Source organism: Cebus imitator, unplaced genomic scaffold (assembly GCF_001604975.1).
Source record: "Cebus imitator isolate Cc_AM_T3 unplaced genomic scaffold, Cebus_imitator-1.0 Scaffold159, whole genome shotgun sequence".
NCBI classification, from domain to species: Eukaryota; Metazoa; Chordata; class Mammalia; order Primates; family Cebidae; genus Cebus; species Cebus imitator.
The window spans coordinates 6,049,209-6,061,754 of NW_016107474.1; the positions used below are offsets into that span (position 1 = coordinate 6,049,209).

The 12,546-nt window shown below is 63.1% G+C and overlaps 1 protein-coding gene across 5 annotated transcripts in view; it reads left to right on the top strand.

The window, feature by feature from the left end:
* The window catches only part of ZFPM1 (zinc finger protein, FOG family member 1), a 77,739-nt gene that overhangs the window by 47,744 nt on the left and 17,449 nt on the right, over positions 1-12,546 (top strand). For all 5 annotated transcript variants that reach the window (XM_017543708.2, XM_037743936.1, XM_017543709.2 and 2 more), the window contains exon 4: positions 9,589-9,722. In XM_017543708.2, the coding sequence (XP_017399197.1) occupies positions 9,589-9,722 (134 nt within the window). The remainder of the gene's footprint in view (positions 1-9,588; positions 9,723-12,546) is intronic.

Consider the following 12,546-nt stretch of genomic DNA (forward strand, 5'->3'; position numbering starts at 1 on the left):
TGGAGACAGTGGTCCTGGGTGCTGGGTCCTCCCCCCAGTGCTGGTGGTGATGGAGATAGTGGTCGTGGGTGCTGGGTCCTCCCCCCAGTGCTGTTTGTCATGGAGTCACCCCCAGCCCAGGAGTGGGATCTTAGGTGGATGAGCAAACCGAGGCTCAGTTAGTTCACAGAGCTCACCTGAGGTGGGGACCAGGCCAGTGAGCCCTGACCTCCTGACCCCAGCATGGCAGGCGCTCCCCCGCCCATGGTTAACACTCCAAACCGCACCAGCCCATTATTTATTTATTTATTTATTTATTTATTTATTTCTCTCTCTCTTCTCTGTCCCTGCACATAACTTTTTATTTCCTCACTGCGCTTTTCCATTACAGCGGCAGTGTACGCAGCCGATAAGATCAGTCCCCGGAGATGGGACAAAGGGGCCGCCATCGGCTGGAGGGCTGGTCATATCCTGCCCGAAAGGGCCGCGCAGGGCCTGAGATGCCGCAGATGCTATCTTGGGGTTTATTGTGTCTCGTGAGGGCACCTCCCACTCCGGCCCCCCTCCCTGCCCAAGGGCCCAGGCGCCGGGCACTCAGGACCCGCCTCTGCCCCATAGGCCTGACACCTCTGCGAGTGTCCCTCCGGGTCCCCCAACCCTGTCCCTGTGCCCTGTGGGCGGCTGGGCCTTGGGCCTGGGCTTCGGCCCCGGGTTTCCGTCTGGATCCACGCGGGAGCCACTGTGGGTCTTGAGCTTGTCCTAAGCCTCCCGGAGCCTCACTGTCCCTCCCCACTCCCCCCAGTGCTGCTGGAGACGGTGGCCTTAGTGACCCTGTCCCTGCCGAGGGTCCCCACCTCGAAGGCCAGAGCCCCTGGTCCTGGCTGCCCCGGTGCCACCAGCTGCTGCCTCCTTGACTCAGCAGTTGACTCCTGGGCATCATGCAGGGGCTCAGGGCAGCATGTTGAAGATGTCAAGACATTTTTCTTTCTTTTTGCTGTCCTGCCACGTTTCTACCAGAGAAGGAAGATGGTTCTAAGGGCAGCAGAGGCCACATGGGGGTGCCCATTTGTGGGTCACCCTGGCACACATGGTGGCCAGACGGTAGCAGATCCAGGGCAGCCCTCAGGGAGGCCCCACCCCCACCCGCTGCCTTTAGCTGTCATCCCGCCAACCCCAGCAGCCCCGAAGGCCCAGGGTCCCGAAAATGGGAGGCTGTGTTCCGTCTCTTCGTCTCTTCAGCAGGTGGGAGGCAGGGGCTGTTTAGTGGGGCCGGTGTTGCACAGTGCTTGATTCGGGGGCCAGGGGGGGATCCTGAGTGGAGGTGCCAGGGAGGGTGCTGTGTCTGGGGGACGCCAGCCTGTGCTCCCTGCAGGGCCCCTGCTGAGCCCCTGCCTGGCCTGTGTCTGACCCACAGCCACCTGCCTCTCTGTGGGGGCTAGGTCCTCTCTGACCCCGGTCTTCTCATCTGCGTTGGGGAGATCGGTGCCATGACAGCACTCTCTGTGGCTTCCCATAAAACCACACGCGGCTTTTAGAAGAGGAGACGTGATCACAGTTCACGGAAGCACCTCCTGCCTCCGGGGCTCACGTGGCGCTGGGCTCACCCAGGCACAGGCCCCGTACCCCAGGTAGAGCCCCGGGTGCCAGGCAGACCTCAGGCTCCCCCTGTTTAGCCCCCCACCTATGGAGGTGACAAGCCGGACAGGCCAGTGAGGCTCGGGGGCAGCAGCCTTTTCTGGAAGGGACTTTTCCATCCTTAGGGGGTGGCAGTGTCCTGACAGTGGGCGCCGACATCCGGGGTGTCTACGGCTGCCCCCGGTGGGGTGGGTGCTGCCAGCCTGGGTAGGATGGTCTTACCCAAGGCTGAGACAGTACTCACGCCCTCACTGGCCTTCTCCCATTTATGGAGCATAGATGGAGCCCCCAGAGGGCAAATGAACAGTGGGAAGGAAGGGCTCTCCAGGGCATCCAGACCCTGGAAAAACAGGGCCGAGGCCCGGGCGCCCAGGCCGATAGGACACAGATAAGGTAAAGAAAATACGTTCTGTGCCAACAGCTTTATCTGACATCCTGCTTCCAGTCACCGAAAGGACAAGGCAGGGCTAGGGAGAGCCAGGGACCTCCACCCACGTTCTCGGGCCTCAGGGTCCCCAAAGACCAGGCTACTAGGGCCTGGGGGCAAATTTGCTCCCTCTTCCCACTTCACAGGCGGAAAGACCAAGGCCTGGGACCCAGGGCATTTAGCCTTCCAGATCCCCAAGAGCCCTGGAGTCTCTGAGCTTTGAGGCCACATGAGGCTGTCGTTCTCAGTCTCAGCCCTGGGGAGGCGCTGCAGAGGGGCAGAGATGCCACCCAGTGTCGGGGGAGGAAACAGCCCCTCGCCGGGCCCTGCCCACAGACCCTTGGGGCAAATGGAGGGACATGGGCCCCCCGGGCACCGTGAGGCTCTGCCTGCTGGTCCAGCTGCCCCAGAGGGGCCAGAGGTGGTGATGTCTGGGACCACAGCCCCCTCCCCCGAGAACCCCATGGAAGGGGTTCAGACAGGTCTCTGAAAGGGCAATTCTGGGCCTGAGCACTGCCCGGCTGCCCCTGAGGGGCCAGGGTCTTGCCCCTTCTCTTAGAGACACCCCCTCTCCCGGATGTGCCACTGGGCCCGCAGGTGCAAGGGGCCCCCAGGTCTCTGCAGGGGAGCTGGGCCCCACCCTGCCTTCCTTGCTATTCCCAGGCGGTCCCAGCTCTGCCATTAGCTGAGGCCAGGGTTCAGCCCGATAAAGATGGGCTGTTGTTCTGTGTCAAAAAATCAATAATCCCAGCGATGTTCCCGGTGATAGCAAGAGGAGTTCACAGCCACCAGCTGGCGGGTGGGCGGGGCAGGCCGGGTCTGCAGCACCTGGGGCCAGCCCTTCCTCTGCTCCCTTGCCCAGCGGCTGACGCAGCTGCTCCACAGTGGACACAAGGCCCAGGCTTGGCCAAGCCCCGTCCAGGCCCCTGCACCTGCTGCTCCTTCCTGCCCGTCTGTAGATGGGCGGCCGGGCCGGCCGGGGGCATCTCCCAGGCCTTGCTGCCATCGCCCTCCACACACAGGCACTCAGGTCCACGGTGCCCCAGTGCCTGGGGGACACAGCCGTCAACAGCCAGCCCTGAGGGGCTGACAGTCTGTTGGGAAGACGGAGTTCATGAAATCAAGACCTCTGCCCCTTGGTGCCCCCAGGAGGCGGTGAGCACTCTGGGGACCTCGGAGGCACAGCGGAGTGGGAGGACCTGGCATCGTCCTGGCGCATTGCCATGTGGACTGGCCCTGAGGCAGCACTGCGCCTGGCACCTGCCTTTCGCTGGAACCAGCTCCCCCTGCCATCAGCTCCCCCTGCCTGCTGACCCCGCCCAGGTCCCCTGCGACGTGAGCTCTGAGCACAGCTTGGCAAGGAGAACACTGGACTGGGTGTGCGGGTGCTCAGAGGGTGGGCTCACAGGGCGCCAGGCCCACCTCTGACAGAGAGAGCTGGACAGGTGCAGCCGCTGGCAGGACCCCCATGGAGCTTCCAGCATGAGTCCCACCCTGAGGGAAGGCAGCCCCGAAGGCCCAGCCCCCTGCAGCCGTCCACTGTTAGTTTGGGGTCTGGGAAACTCAGGAAGGCAGCTTCTGGGGTTCAAAGCCCTTCCCTAACCTCTGGCCTGCGGTGAGAAGAGAACCCTTGTCCAGAAGGCCTGGGGCTCTGGGCCACCCCTGGGCTCTCCACTGGCCTCCAGGGTGCTCTGAGGGCTTCAGGCCAGCAGAGGCCAGGCACCATGGCCAGGAGGCCAGCAGGGCCAACCCAGGCACAAGGCAGAGGAGATCAGGGCAGAGGGCAGGAAGGCCAGAGCAGGGAGTGGCAGACACCAGGGAAGGGGGTTGGGGGAGACCGAGGCAAGGGGCAGGAAGACCAGGGCAGGGGTCAGGGGGCACCAAGGCAGGGGGACCAGGGTGGAGGAGCTGGAAGCCTACCAGGAGGCAGTGGGCCTGGGTCTTCCGGGGTGGGGCGCTGGGGGCCTTGGGCAGGCCCCTCCTGTTTCCCCTCAGTGAAATGGACTTGGGTCTTATGCTGGGGCTTGGCTCCAATGCTGGGCTCACAATAACACAGAATAATCCAGAAACAACTGAAAGGGGGCTTGGCAAGAGGCTGCCCCAGAGTGGGCGGGCAGGGCAGGCTGTGCCCTGAGTGTGTGTCCGCAGGGCAGCGGCCATCACCAGGTGTGCGCGGGGCACAGCTCTGAGGAGCAGAGCCATTTCCCCAGCGTGGCTGGAGGGCCCGGACGTATGTGACATCTGTTTCTTCAGCAGCAAAGCTGGTCCATTTTTCTCCCCATCCCAAGCTCGCAGCTCGCAGGCTCCTCTGCTGCCTCTCCCAGACCCAGCCCTCCTGCAAGGACCCGCCCGGGAGACCCAGGGGGAGGCAGGGTGGGAACCCTCAGCAGGCCTCTGAGAGGTGGGCTCATCTGCAGAGCCCTCGGGTAGCTTTGCCTCCGAGCTCTGGTGCGTCACTGGGTCCCGTCGCTGGCATCTCACCTGCCGGCAGCTCCGTCTCCTTCTCCCTAGCGAGCGTGAGACTTTTCCTTCCATCTTGGCTGTCCAGAGTGCCACGGCCGGGGCCACCGCTGCGAGTGAGGGCTGGCGTCCTGCTGGCCTTTCCGTGTGGCCTTCTGCCCGCTCCGCCCGGCAGCTCCCATCTGTGAATGGGGAGGGACATCATGGAGGGCCTACTGCCTTATGGGTGGCATTCACTGCACGTGGGGGTCCGGCCTGGGCTGCAGTCCTCGGTTTGCGATCAGAAGGACCTGGGCGTGACTCTCCCATGCCACTTGCTGGCTGTGTAACCTCAGACATGGCCCTCCAACTTCTGTCACCTCTCTCTGTCCTGGGGCCTCAGCTGCCACCCAGATCACAGGCTTTTCCAGCCAGGAGGGTCTGACTTTGGGGCTAGTGACCTTGGGCAGGTGACCTCACGCCCCATGAAATGGCTCCAGGCCCCGGGGGGCCCCTGAGGGCTCTGTGAGAACCAAACTCGTGCGATCAGCCAGGGAATCTGCACATGGCATCACGGTGGAGCGCGAGGGCCAGGCCCACACGGCTCAGGAGGACGGAGGGCCCGGCTTGCCCCGCCCTGCCCATGCAGCTGACCCCTGGCCACCTGGTCTGCCTGCCATGTGACCCTGGGGATTCGCTCACCCCTCTGGCCTCGGTGTCTGTGTCTGCGTAGGACGCGGTGGAAGCCCATGGGCTCAGGGCCCGCACGGTTGTGTGCCAGCCTCACTGCCAGCCTGCTGACCCACAGAGACTTCCAGAAGCCCGCCAGTCTGGCCTTTTCCTTCCCTGCCCCTACTCCTTTTTCTTTCCTTTTTTGTGACTTTTATCAAAGGCAAACAGCATGATCCCTGAGACAGGGCCGCTCCCAGCAAAGCCTAGCCTAGCTGGCCTGCGGGAGTCACAGGGCGGGGCCGGGCAGAGTGATGGCGCCGATTAGATAAGTGGGTGCTGGGGTGACCCCACGGTGGGCACTGACTACGGAGCCCACCATCTGGGGTGGCTGGACTTGGCGCTGCAGAGGCTGACGGCACAGAGGCTGGCCCTGGCAGGCCAGACGCCCAGCTGTGTGCAGGAGGGGCCGGGTTCCCAGTCACCCGCACACCCACCGGGTGACGCCGTCACCTGCCTCGTCAAGTCGCACGAGCCAGACTGCCAGGGCCATGGGTCAGGTGGGAAACAGGCCTGGGGAGGCCGGGGCAGCTGAGCAGAGTAGCTTCAGAAAGCAGATGACCTGGGTAGAGCTCTGGCTCCTCTATCAGAGAGCAGCTTTGGGGTCTGGTCTCCGGAGCAACTGCCCTCCCTGCCGTGTGACCCAGAGCTGGTTGCTGGAGTCTCTGGGCCTGCGGGATGGGAGCAGATGCTCCCCGCAGGCTGGCATACCCGTGCACGTCAGGAGCGGGCCACAGCGCCTGTGCTGGGCACTGTCACCCGAGCTGCTGAGGGAGCCCTCATGGGCTTCTAGGGCCTCGGGCAGAGCCAGAGCCCAGGGGTGGGGCCAAGTCCAGGGGCAGCCTTGGGCTGCCCACCTGGTTCAGCTTCTCTGCCCATCTGGGCAGCTAGGAGAGACAGCAGCGCTTGCCACATCGGCAGACACACCCCCTAACCTCACGGCATGAGCCCATCAAGGGGACATAATGCTGGCACCCCCCCTCCACATGGGTAAACTGAGGCTCAGAGCACACACAACTGCTGGCGAGCTGGGCAGAGGCAGGACTTGGCGCCAGGCCTGTGGACTGCAGACGCCAGCTCTCCCTCCCCGGGCACCCCCAAAAGGCCCTGAACTCTGGCCAGACCCACCTGGGCTCCCCTCAGCCAGGCTCACCTCTCTGTGGAGTGGGCGCTGAGCCTGGCCCCAGGCGCAGCGCTGAGGTCTGCTTGGTCCTCGGCCCTCACTGCTTCCCTCCCCACGGGGTGCCGTCAGAGGGTTTTAAGACCCATGTGGACATTTCAATCATATAAACAGGCAATGGCTGGAACGTCTCATTTGGTTCCTTGCAGAGGCTTGGGGGTGAAATTGAATCCCAGCACGGCGTGTTTGTTCTAGAAATGGCATGTGCAGGCTTGTTTGCCTGAATAAATTAGTCCTTGTCCCAGTGCTGTGCCTGTAGTGTTGGCCCTGTTACCCCCGGCGGGGCTTACGCATGCGGCCTGGGGTCACCCCCTCCTCAGGAGACCCGTCTAGAGATGGGGAAGCTGAGACCAGAGCTCGAGGAGTCAGCCATGGGGCCAGCAGCCACTCCCTCCCACCTCAGCATCCCCCGACCCCAGGCCCCTCGGCCCCTCACCCTCTCTCACGGACACCTTCACCCACTCCCAGGCTTGAGTCAGGTCCTCAGGAGGCACCCCATCTGCCAGGAGCAGGAGGCCTGACCCGTCCCACTTCCCAACGCAGTTATCCTTCTGGCTGGGAGAGGGTGTCTGCAGAACAGGGGCTAGAAACAGGTGGTGTGAGCGGGGGGTGAGACCACCACGGCCTCTGTGTTCACTTGCACAGGTGGTGTGCTGCACAAGGGCACAGGGGCGAGCTGGGGCTGAGGTCAGCCATGCTCCCCTCACCTATCCAAGCACCTTCTTGGCTCTGTACCCACCCACAAGAGGCGCCTTTCTCATGCACAGCCTCTTGGAGGCAGCAGCCTGAACCCTGGTCCAGGGAGATGGGTTGTCATGGTGACCACTGCCCTGGTCCCCAGCCCCACACCCCTCCGATCCATGGACTCCCTGGAGGCCCCTCACCCAGCCCCCGGCCATCCCTGAGTGGTGGGTTCTGCCCCTGGGCGAGGGGAATGGCCACCTTTATCAGAGCCAGCCCTCTCTGGCGGTGCGTGATACCCAGAAGGGGCAGCCACCACGGGAAATGCCAGCCACGCTCTTATCTGGGAGACTGGGCCAGCTGGCCCTGGAGCTCCGATTAGGGAGCAGGACCGTTTGCCTGTGGGTACGGCATGGGCTGGGTAGGGTGGGCACCAGCTCTGCCCTCCCCCTTCCCCATGAGGGCAGGGGGCAAGCAAGAGCCCAGAGCCGACAGGACAGGGACCTTGGCACCCCCGAGGTGTGTCAAGGGGCAGGTGTGGACGCTGTAGGCCACGCTCCTCCTACCCCTCCAAAGGTAGGCACCAGCCCCGCGTGCACAGCAGTGGCTCCCAGCGGGGCTCCATGCCCAGCAGGCCTAGGGGCTCTGCTCACAAATGTTCTGAAACCTGAGGGGAAGGCGTGTGACCCCCTTCCCTCTCTGAAAGGAAGTCACAGCCACTCGTGGGCCTAGATGTGCCCTCAGGAGCCTCTCAGGTCCCTTCACCCCCCGGCCTCCCTGCCCGCCAGGCCCCAGCAGGAGAACAGAGGTTCCCGTGCAGGGCCTCCCCACGCAGCTCCCAGAGTTTCTGGCGGTCCAGATGGAATTCCACACACTTCCCTGTGACCCAGGCCTGACTGTGGGGTGACGCACAGGCTCACTTGATGGTGGCACGCAGGACCCACCAGAGGCCAGACAGAGACAGGGACAGATGGGTACACACGGGAGCCCCCCTTTAGGGAGTCTCATCTCTCCCATGCACACCCGCACGGGCCAGCCGGGTGGGGGTCAGAGATGCAGGGGCAGCCAGGACAGGAGGGGCTGGGCCCCCACCACTGTCACATGCAGGGGTGCCTTTGGAGCCAGGCCTCCAGGTTTGGACCCCACGCACCCCACTGCTAGCCGCGTCACCCCCAGGAGCCTCGATGTCCTTATCTGTGCATGGGGAGGACTGTTCCCAGTCCCCCGTAGGGCGGCGAGGTGCTGGCTGGCCTGTGTGATGCTGGCACGGCTCACAGCGGTCACCCTATGGTGCCAAGCCTGCTGCAGCAGGGCAGGAGGGCAGCCCAGTGGTCAGAGCCCTGAGCCTGGACCCGGGCATTCTGGGTGGGCTGGCAGTTGTGAGGCTGCGACGGCAGAGCTGCTCCTGCTACCCCAAGCCCGCTCTTCCCCTCCTGGGGTCTGATAAAGGGGCTCGGGCCTCCTCGGCCTCCCGGTCCTGGTTCGCTGCCATCTTATCTGCCCTGGGGAAGACAAAGACCCAGTTAAAACGTTTTAGCAGGGCCTCCCGGCGTATTTACATGTTATCTCTGCCATTAGGCAAGCAGCTATCTGATCATCAGGCCCATTAAGGCCACAGCCTGCCCAATCGGGGCTCCAGGAAGTGGGGCCGCCACAGCACTGCGGCCAGGGGACCAGGCCAGGCCATGTGAGGCCTCCGTGGGCCCCGGCAGCCCTGGCCACAGCAGAGTAGAGGTGGCCCGGCCTTCCCAGGCAGAGGGTGGGTAGCCTGGGAGGAGCCACTCCCTGTTGTCCACTGAGCAGGCTTAGGCTCCAGGAGGCAGGTAGGGGCCAGGTGTGTGTGTGTCCTCAGTTAGCGTGACCTGGGGCTTCGCACAGTAAGCGTGTGTCCTCTGCCAGCCTTGGGGCTCCAGGTCCCAAGGCCAAGTGTCAGCAGTGCCAGGCGCCTTTCAGAGGTTCCCTCCTGCGGCTGTCGGCTTCTGGGAGTTCCAGGCGACCCTCCCAGCTGCACCCTGTCTCACCTGCATCTTCCCATGGCCTTCTCTGTCTCTGCTTTTCTGTGTTTCTTAGAAGATACTTGTCACTGGATTTAGGGCCCACCTGATAATCCCACTGCTCTCATCTCCAGAGCCTTAATCTAATTACCCTTTTACCGAATAAGGGCGTGTTCATAGATTGCAGGCCGATGTATCTGTTGGGGGCCACCCGTCTGCCGTGACACACACTCATGCCAACCTTGTGTCGGGCGGCCGGACTCTGTGGGCCTGTCCACCTGCAGCCCTTGCCCCGGGAGAACGACCATGGCGGGGTTCACAGCTCTCGGGCACGCAGCCTCGGGCATCCTTCCTGCTGCAGGGCTGCACAGGCCCCCAGGACCCAGCACCCGCCCGGCCCCTGCCACTCAGCCGCAGGCCCTGAGGACTGCCACCCTCCACTGCCCCTTGGGCCGACCCTGGCGGGAGGGGGCTGTACAGGCCCCAGGCCAGGCACGCCTCATGCCTGCCATGTCTCTCTGCAGACGAGCTGGAACCGGTGGTGCAGCATGGGCAGAGGCGTGTGCGGGCCCGACTCAGCCTCACCACGGGCCTGTCCTGGGGCCCATTCCACGGGAGCGTCCAGACCAGAGCCTCGTCCCCTGGGCAGGCGGAGCCGGTAAGGAGCCTCCACCCCCACCCCTGCCCACCTGCCTCATTCACACCCCCAGCCAGGCCCAGCTTAGACGCCAGCCCAGGAGCTCTGGCCAGTTGGTGTGGAGCCTGTGCAGAGATGTGGGCCTGAGACATTGGGACCTGAAGCGCAGGGAGAGATTCACTGCCTGGGGGCCTAGGGAGGCCTTCCTGTGGGAGGTGATATGGGGCCTTTGGTACCTCCAGGAGGACTTCCTGGAGGAGGGGTTCTTTAAGCAGGACCTTGACGGATGAGTGAGCATTGGGGCACAGGAGAAAGAAATTCGGGGGAGGGAGGAGCAAAGCGATGGCCAGGCCTTGGGGTGCTGGGACGGCGGCGACTTCCCGCTGCAGCAGAGGGCAAAAGGGCGGTCCTGCGTCCGTCCCCGTGGACGCTTCTGACTCAGGCGCTGCCTCGGGCCATGGTCTCCGTGGCCTTGACACGTGTGTCATCTCCTTGGTGACGACCCCCGCCTAGCAGAGGCTTCCAAGGCAGCTGCTAGACCCGAGTGCCTGTGTCGTTTGTCTTGGATCTGCTTCTGCGGCCACCTCCTACTTGTGACAAGTCAGTACAGTTGCCTCCTGAGAGGGGATAGTGGTTTCTTTTAAAATACGTCTCAGCTAAGAAAGGGCACTGGTGTGGAGAAACCTGCAGGTCTGCATGCGGCCACGTCGTGGGCGGCGTAGGGTCTGGGGCCGGGCCTCTGGACCTCGGAAAGGCCTGCCAGGGTTCCAGTCCGCAGCCCAGCAGAGGCCTCCTGGGCCGTCCACACAGCCTTTTGCAGCTGAGCAGGCAGACGCGTGTCCCAGGCCGCTCAGGGTGTCGTCAGGAAGCTGGCCCAGGACAGAGGGTGTCCCCCTTCACCAGGCCCCCGAGTCTCCCACCTTGATGCTGTTTCCTTGCTGTGTGTCCCCAGGCACACAGGCCCCTGCCCACTCTGAGCCTCCACTTCCTCAGTCTTTGGGACCCACAGGGGCGCCTGAGGCTTCATGTCTGAGCCTGCAGACCCTGAGCAGAGAGCCTGGGCAGGGCGAGGGGCTTGTCTGTGAAGGAGGGAAGCCCATGGCACCACTGCCTGCCAGGGCAGCTGGGAGGTCACATGAGGTGGTCAGGGTGGTGCTTGCCACAGGGCATGGCTCAGTGGGCACTGCAGCTAGCAGCCCTGCAGGAGGGGTGCCTGCCTGGCCCCATGGCCTGGAGCAGGGGTGGAAGAAGAGCTATGGAAGCTGAGTGGTAGGGGACTTTGGCTCCATGGAGGGAGCCACACTTCAGCTGCCCCGCAGGAAGGAAGCCATGGTGTGGAGGGCTGGCTCTGTCACACACAAGCCCCGTCACTGTGCACACACAAGCGGCAGCTGACCCTGCTGGGATGCTGGGATATGAGGGTGTTGGCAGGAGGAATGAGTGGATAGAATGGGGGCTCCGTGGCTCCCATCCCTGAACTCTCAGTGTGTCACGAAAACCCACAGGTAGTGACCAGGAGCAAAGGCCATAGGGCTAAGACTGCAGGCTCTGTGAGCTGCAGACACACCACACGCCCATCCTCACTTCCTTCTCCCCCACTCTATGACGTGGATACTGCCATTCCATTTTACAGATGAGAAAACTGAGGCTCCATGAGGCTAAGTCAATCAATTCCCCAAGTACCCAGGACCAAAGAGCAGAGGGAGAGTTGGAACCCACAGCTGCCTATCCCCAGAGACCCTCGAAGGCTCCCTAATGACAGGGCTGTGGGGCTGGTGCAGGCCGGGGAGTCGTCCCCAGGGGCTGCAGTCACCACCCCCCACTCCAGTCCACCTGCCTCCACATTTTGTCCTGCTCCAGCCCGGGGCTCAGGCCATCCTGGGGATATGGGCACAAGGTTAGAAACCCTCCCAAGTGGGGAGATAACGTGTGGGGCAGGAGGGGAGCTGGAGCGAAGGCCGGAGGAGCCTCTGAGGCTCTGTGGGGAGCCCCGCCCTCCTGGGGAGGAAGGAGCCCCCCTAGCTCTTCCCTCTGTGCTTTATCTCCTGCAGAATTAAATCCTTGATTAACCCTTATCTCCCCGGCAAGGCACTATCTCCGCCTTGGCGCCGAGCGTCCAGACACACCGTCCAAGATGATTGATTTCTTCAAGATGTGCACGCCTTTCTGATACTTCATTTATTGTCTAAATATTTTTGCATTTTAGCAGGCCCCTGTCGCTCTTGGCTGAGAGGTCCCAGTCCTCTCCCCCACCCCTCACCTCCTGCCCCAGAGTGTCCCAGCAGCTGCCAGTTTTTTCTCTTCTCTTTGTAGAAGGAGAAGGTGAAGGGGCACAGATGAGACGCTGTGACCCTCCCCGCTGGCCTCCACAGGCCTGGGCTTGCTCACAGACAGGAGCGTATGGGGACAGGTGGCTTCCCCCTCAGTCCCCTACCTCTGGACGTGGGAGACGGGCACCCAGGGAGGAAACTGAGGGCACAGGTCCTCTGCCAAGTCAGGGGTGTGGACTCTGGCACCGACCCGCTGTGTGACCTGGGGCAGGTCACTTCCCTGATGCAGCATGCCAGGGGCCTGAGGGGCCCAGCCAGCTTCAGGAATTATAGTCAGTGCAGAAGAGACACTCCTGGTAGAGGGGTGAGTGGGTGGGCAAGTGGGTGATTGGGTAAAAGGGGTAGATAGATGGATAAACAGATGAATAGATGGGTGAATGGATGGATAGATGGATGGATGGGTGGGTGGGTGGGTGGATGGGTGGGTGGATGGATGGATAGGTGGGTGGATGGATGGATAGGTAGATAGATGGGTAGATAAGTGGATGGATGGGTGGATAACGGATGGATAGATA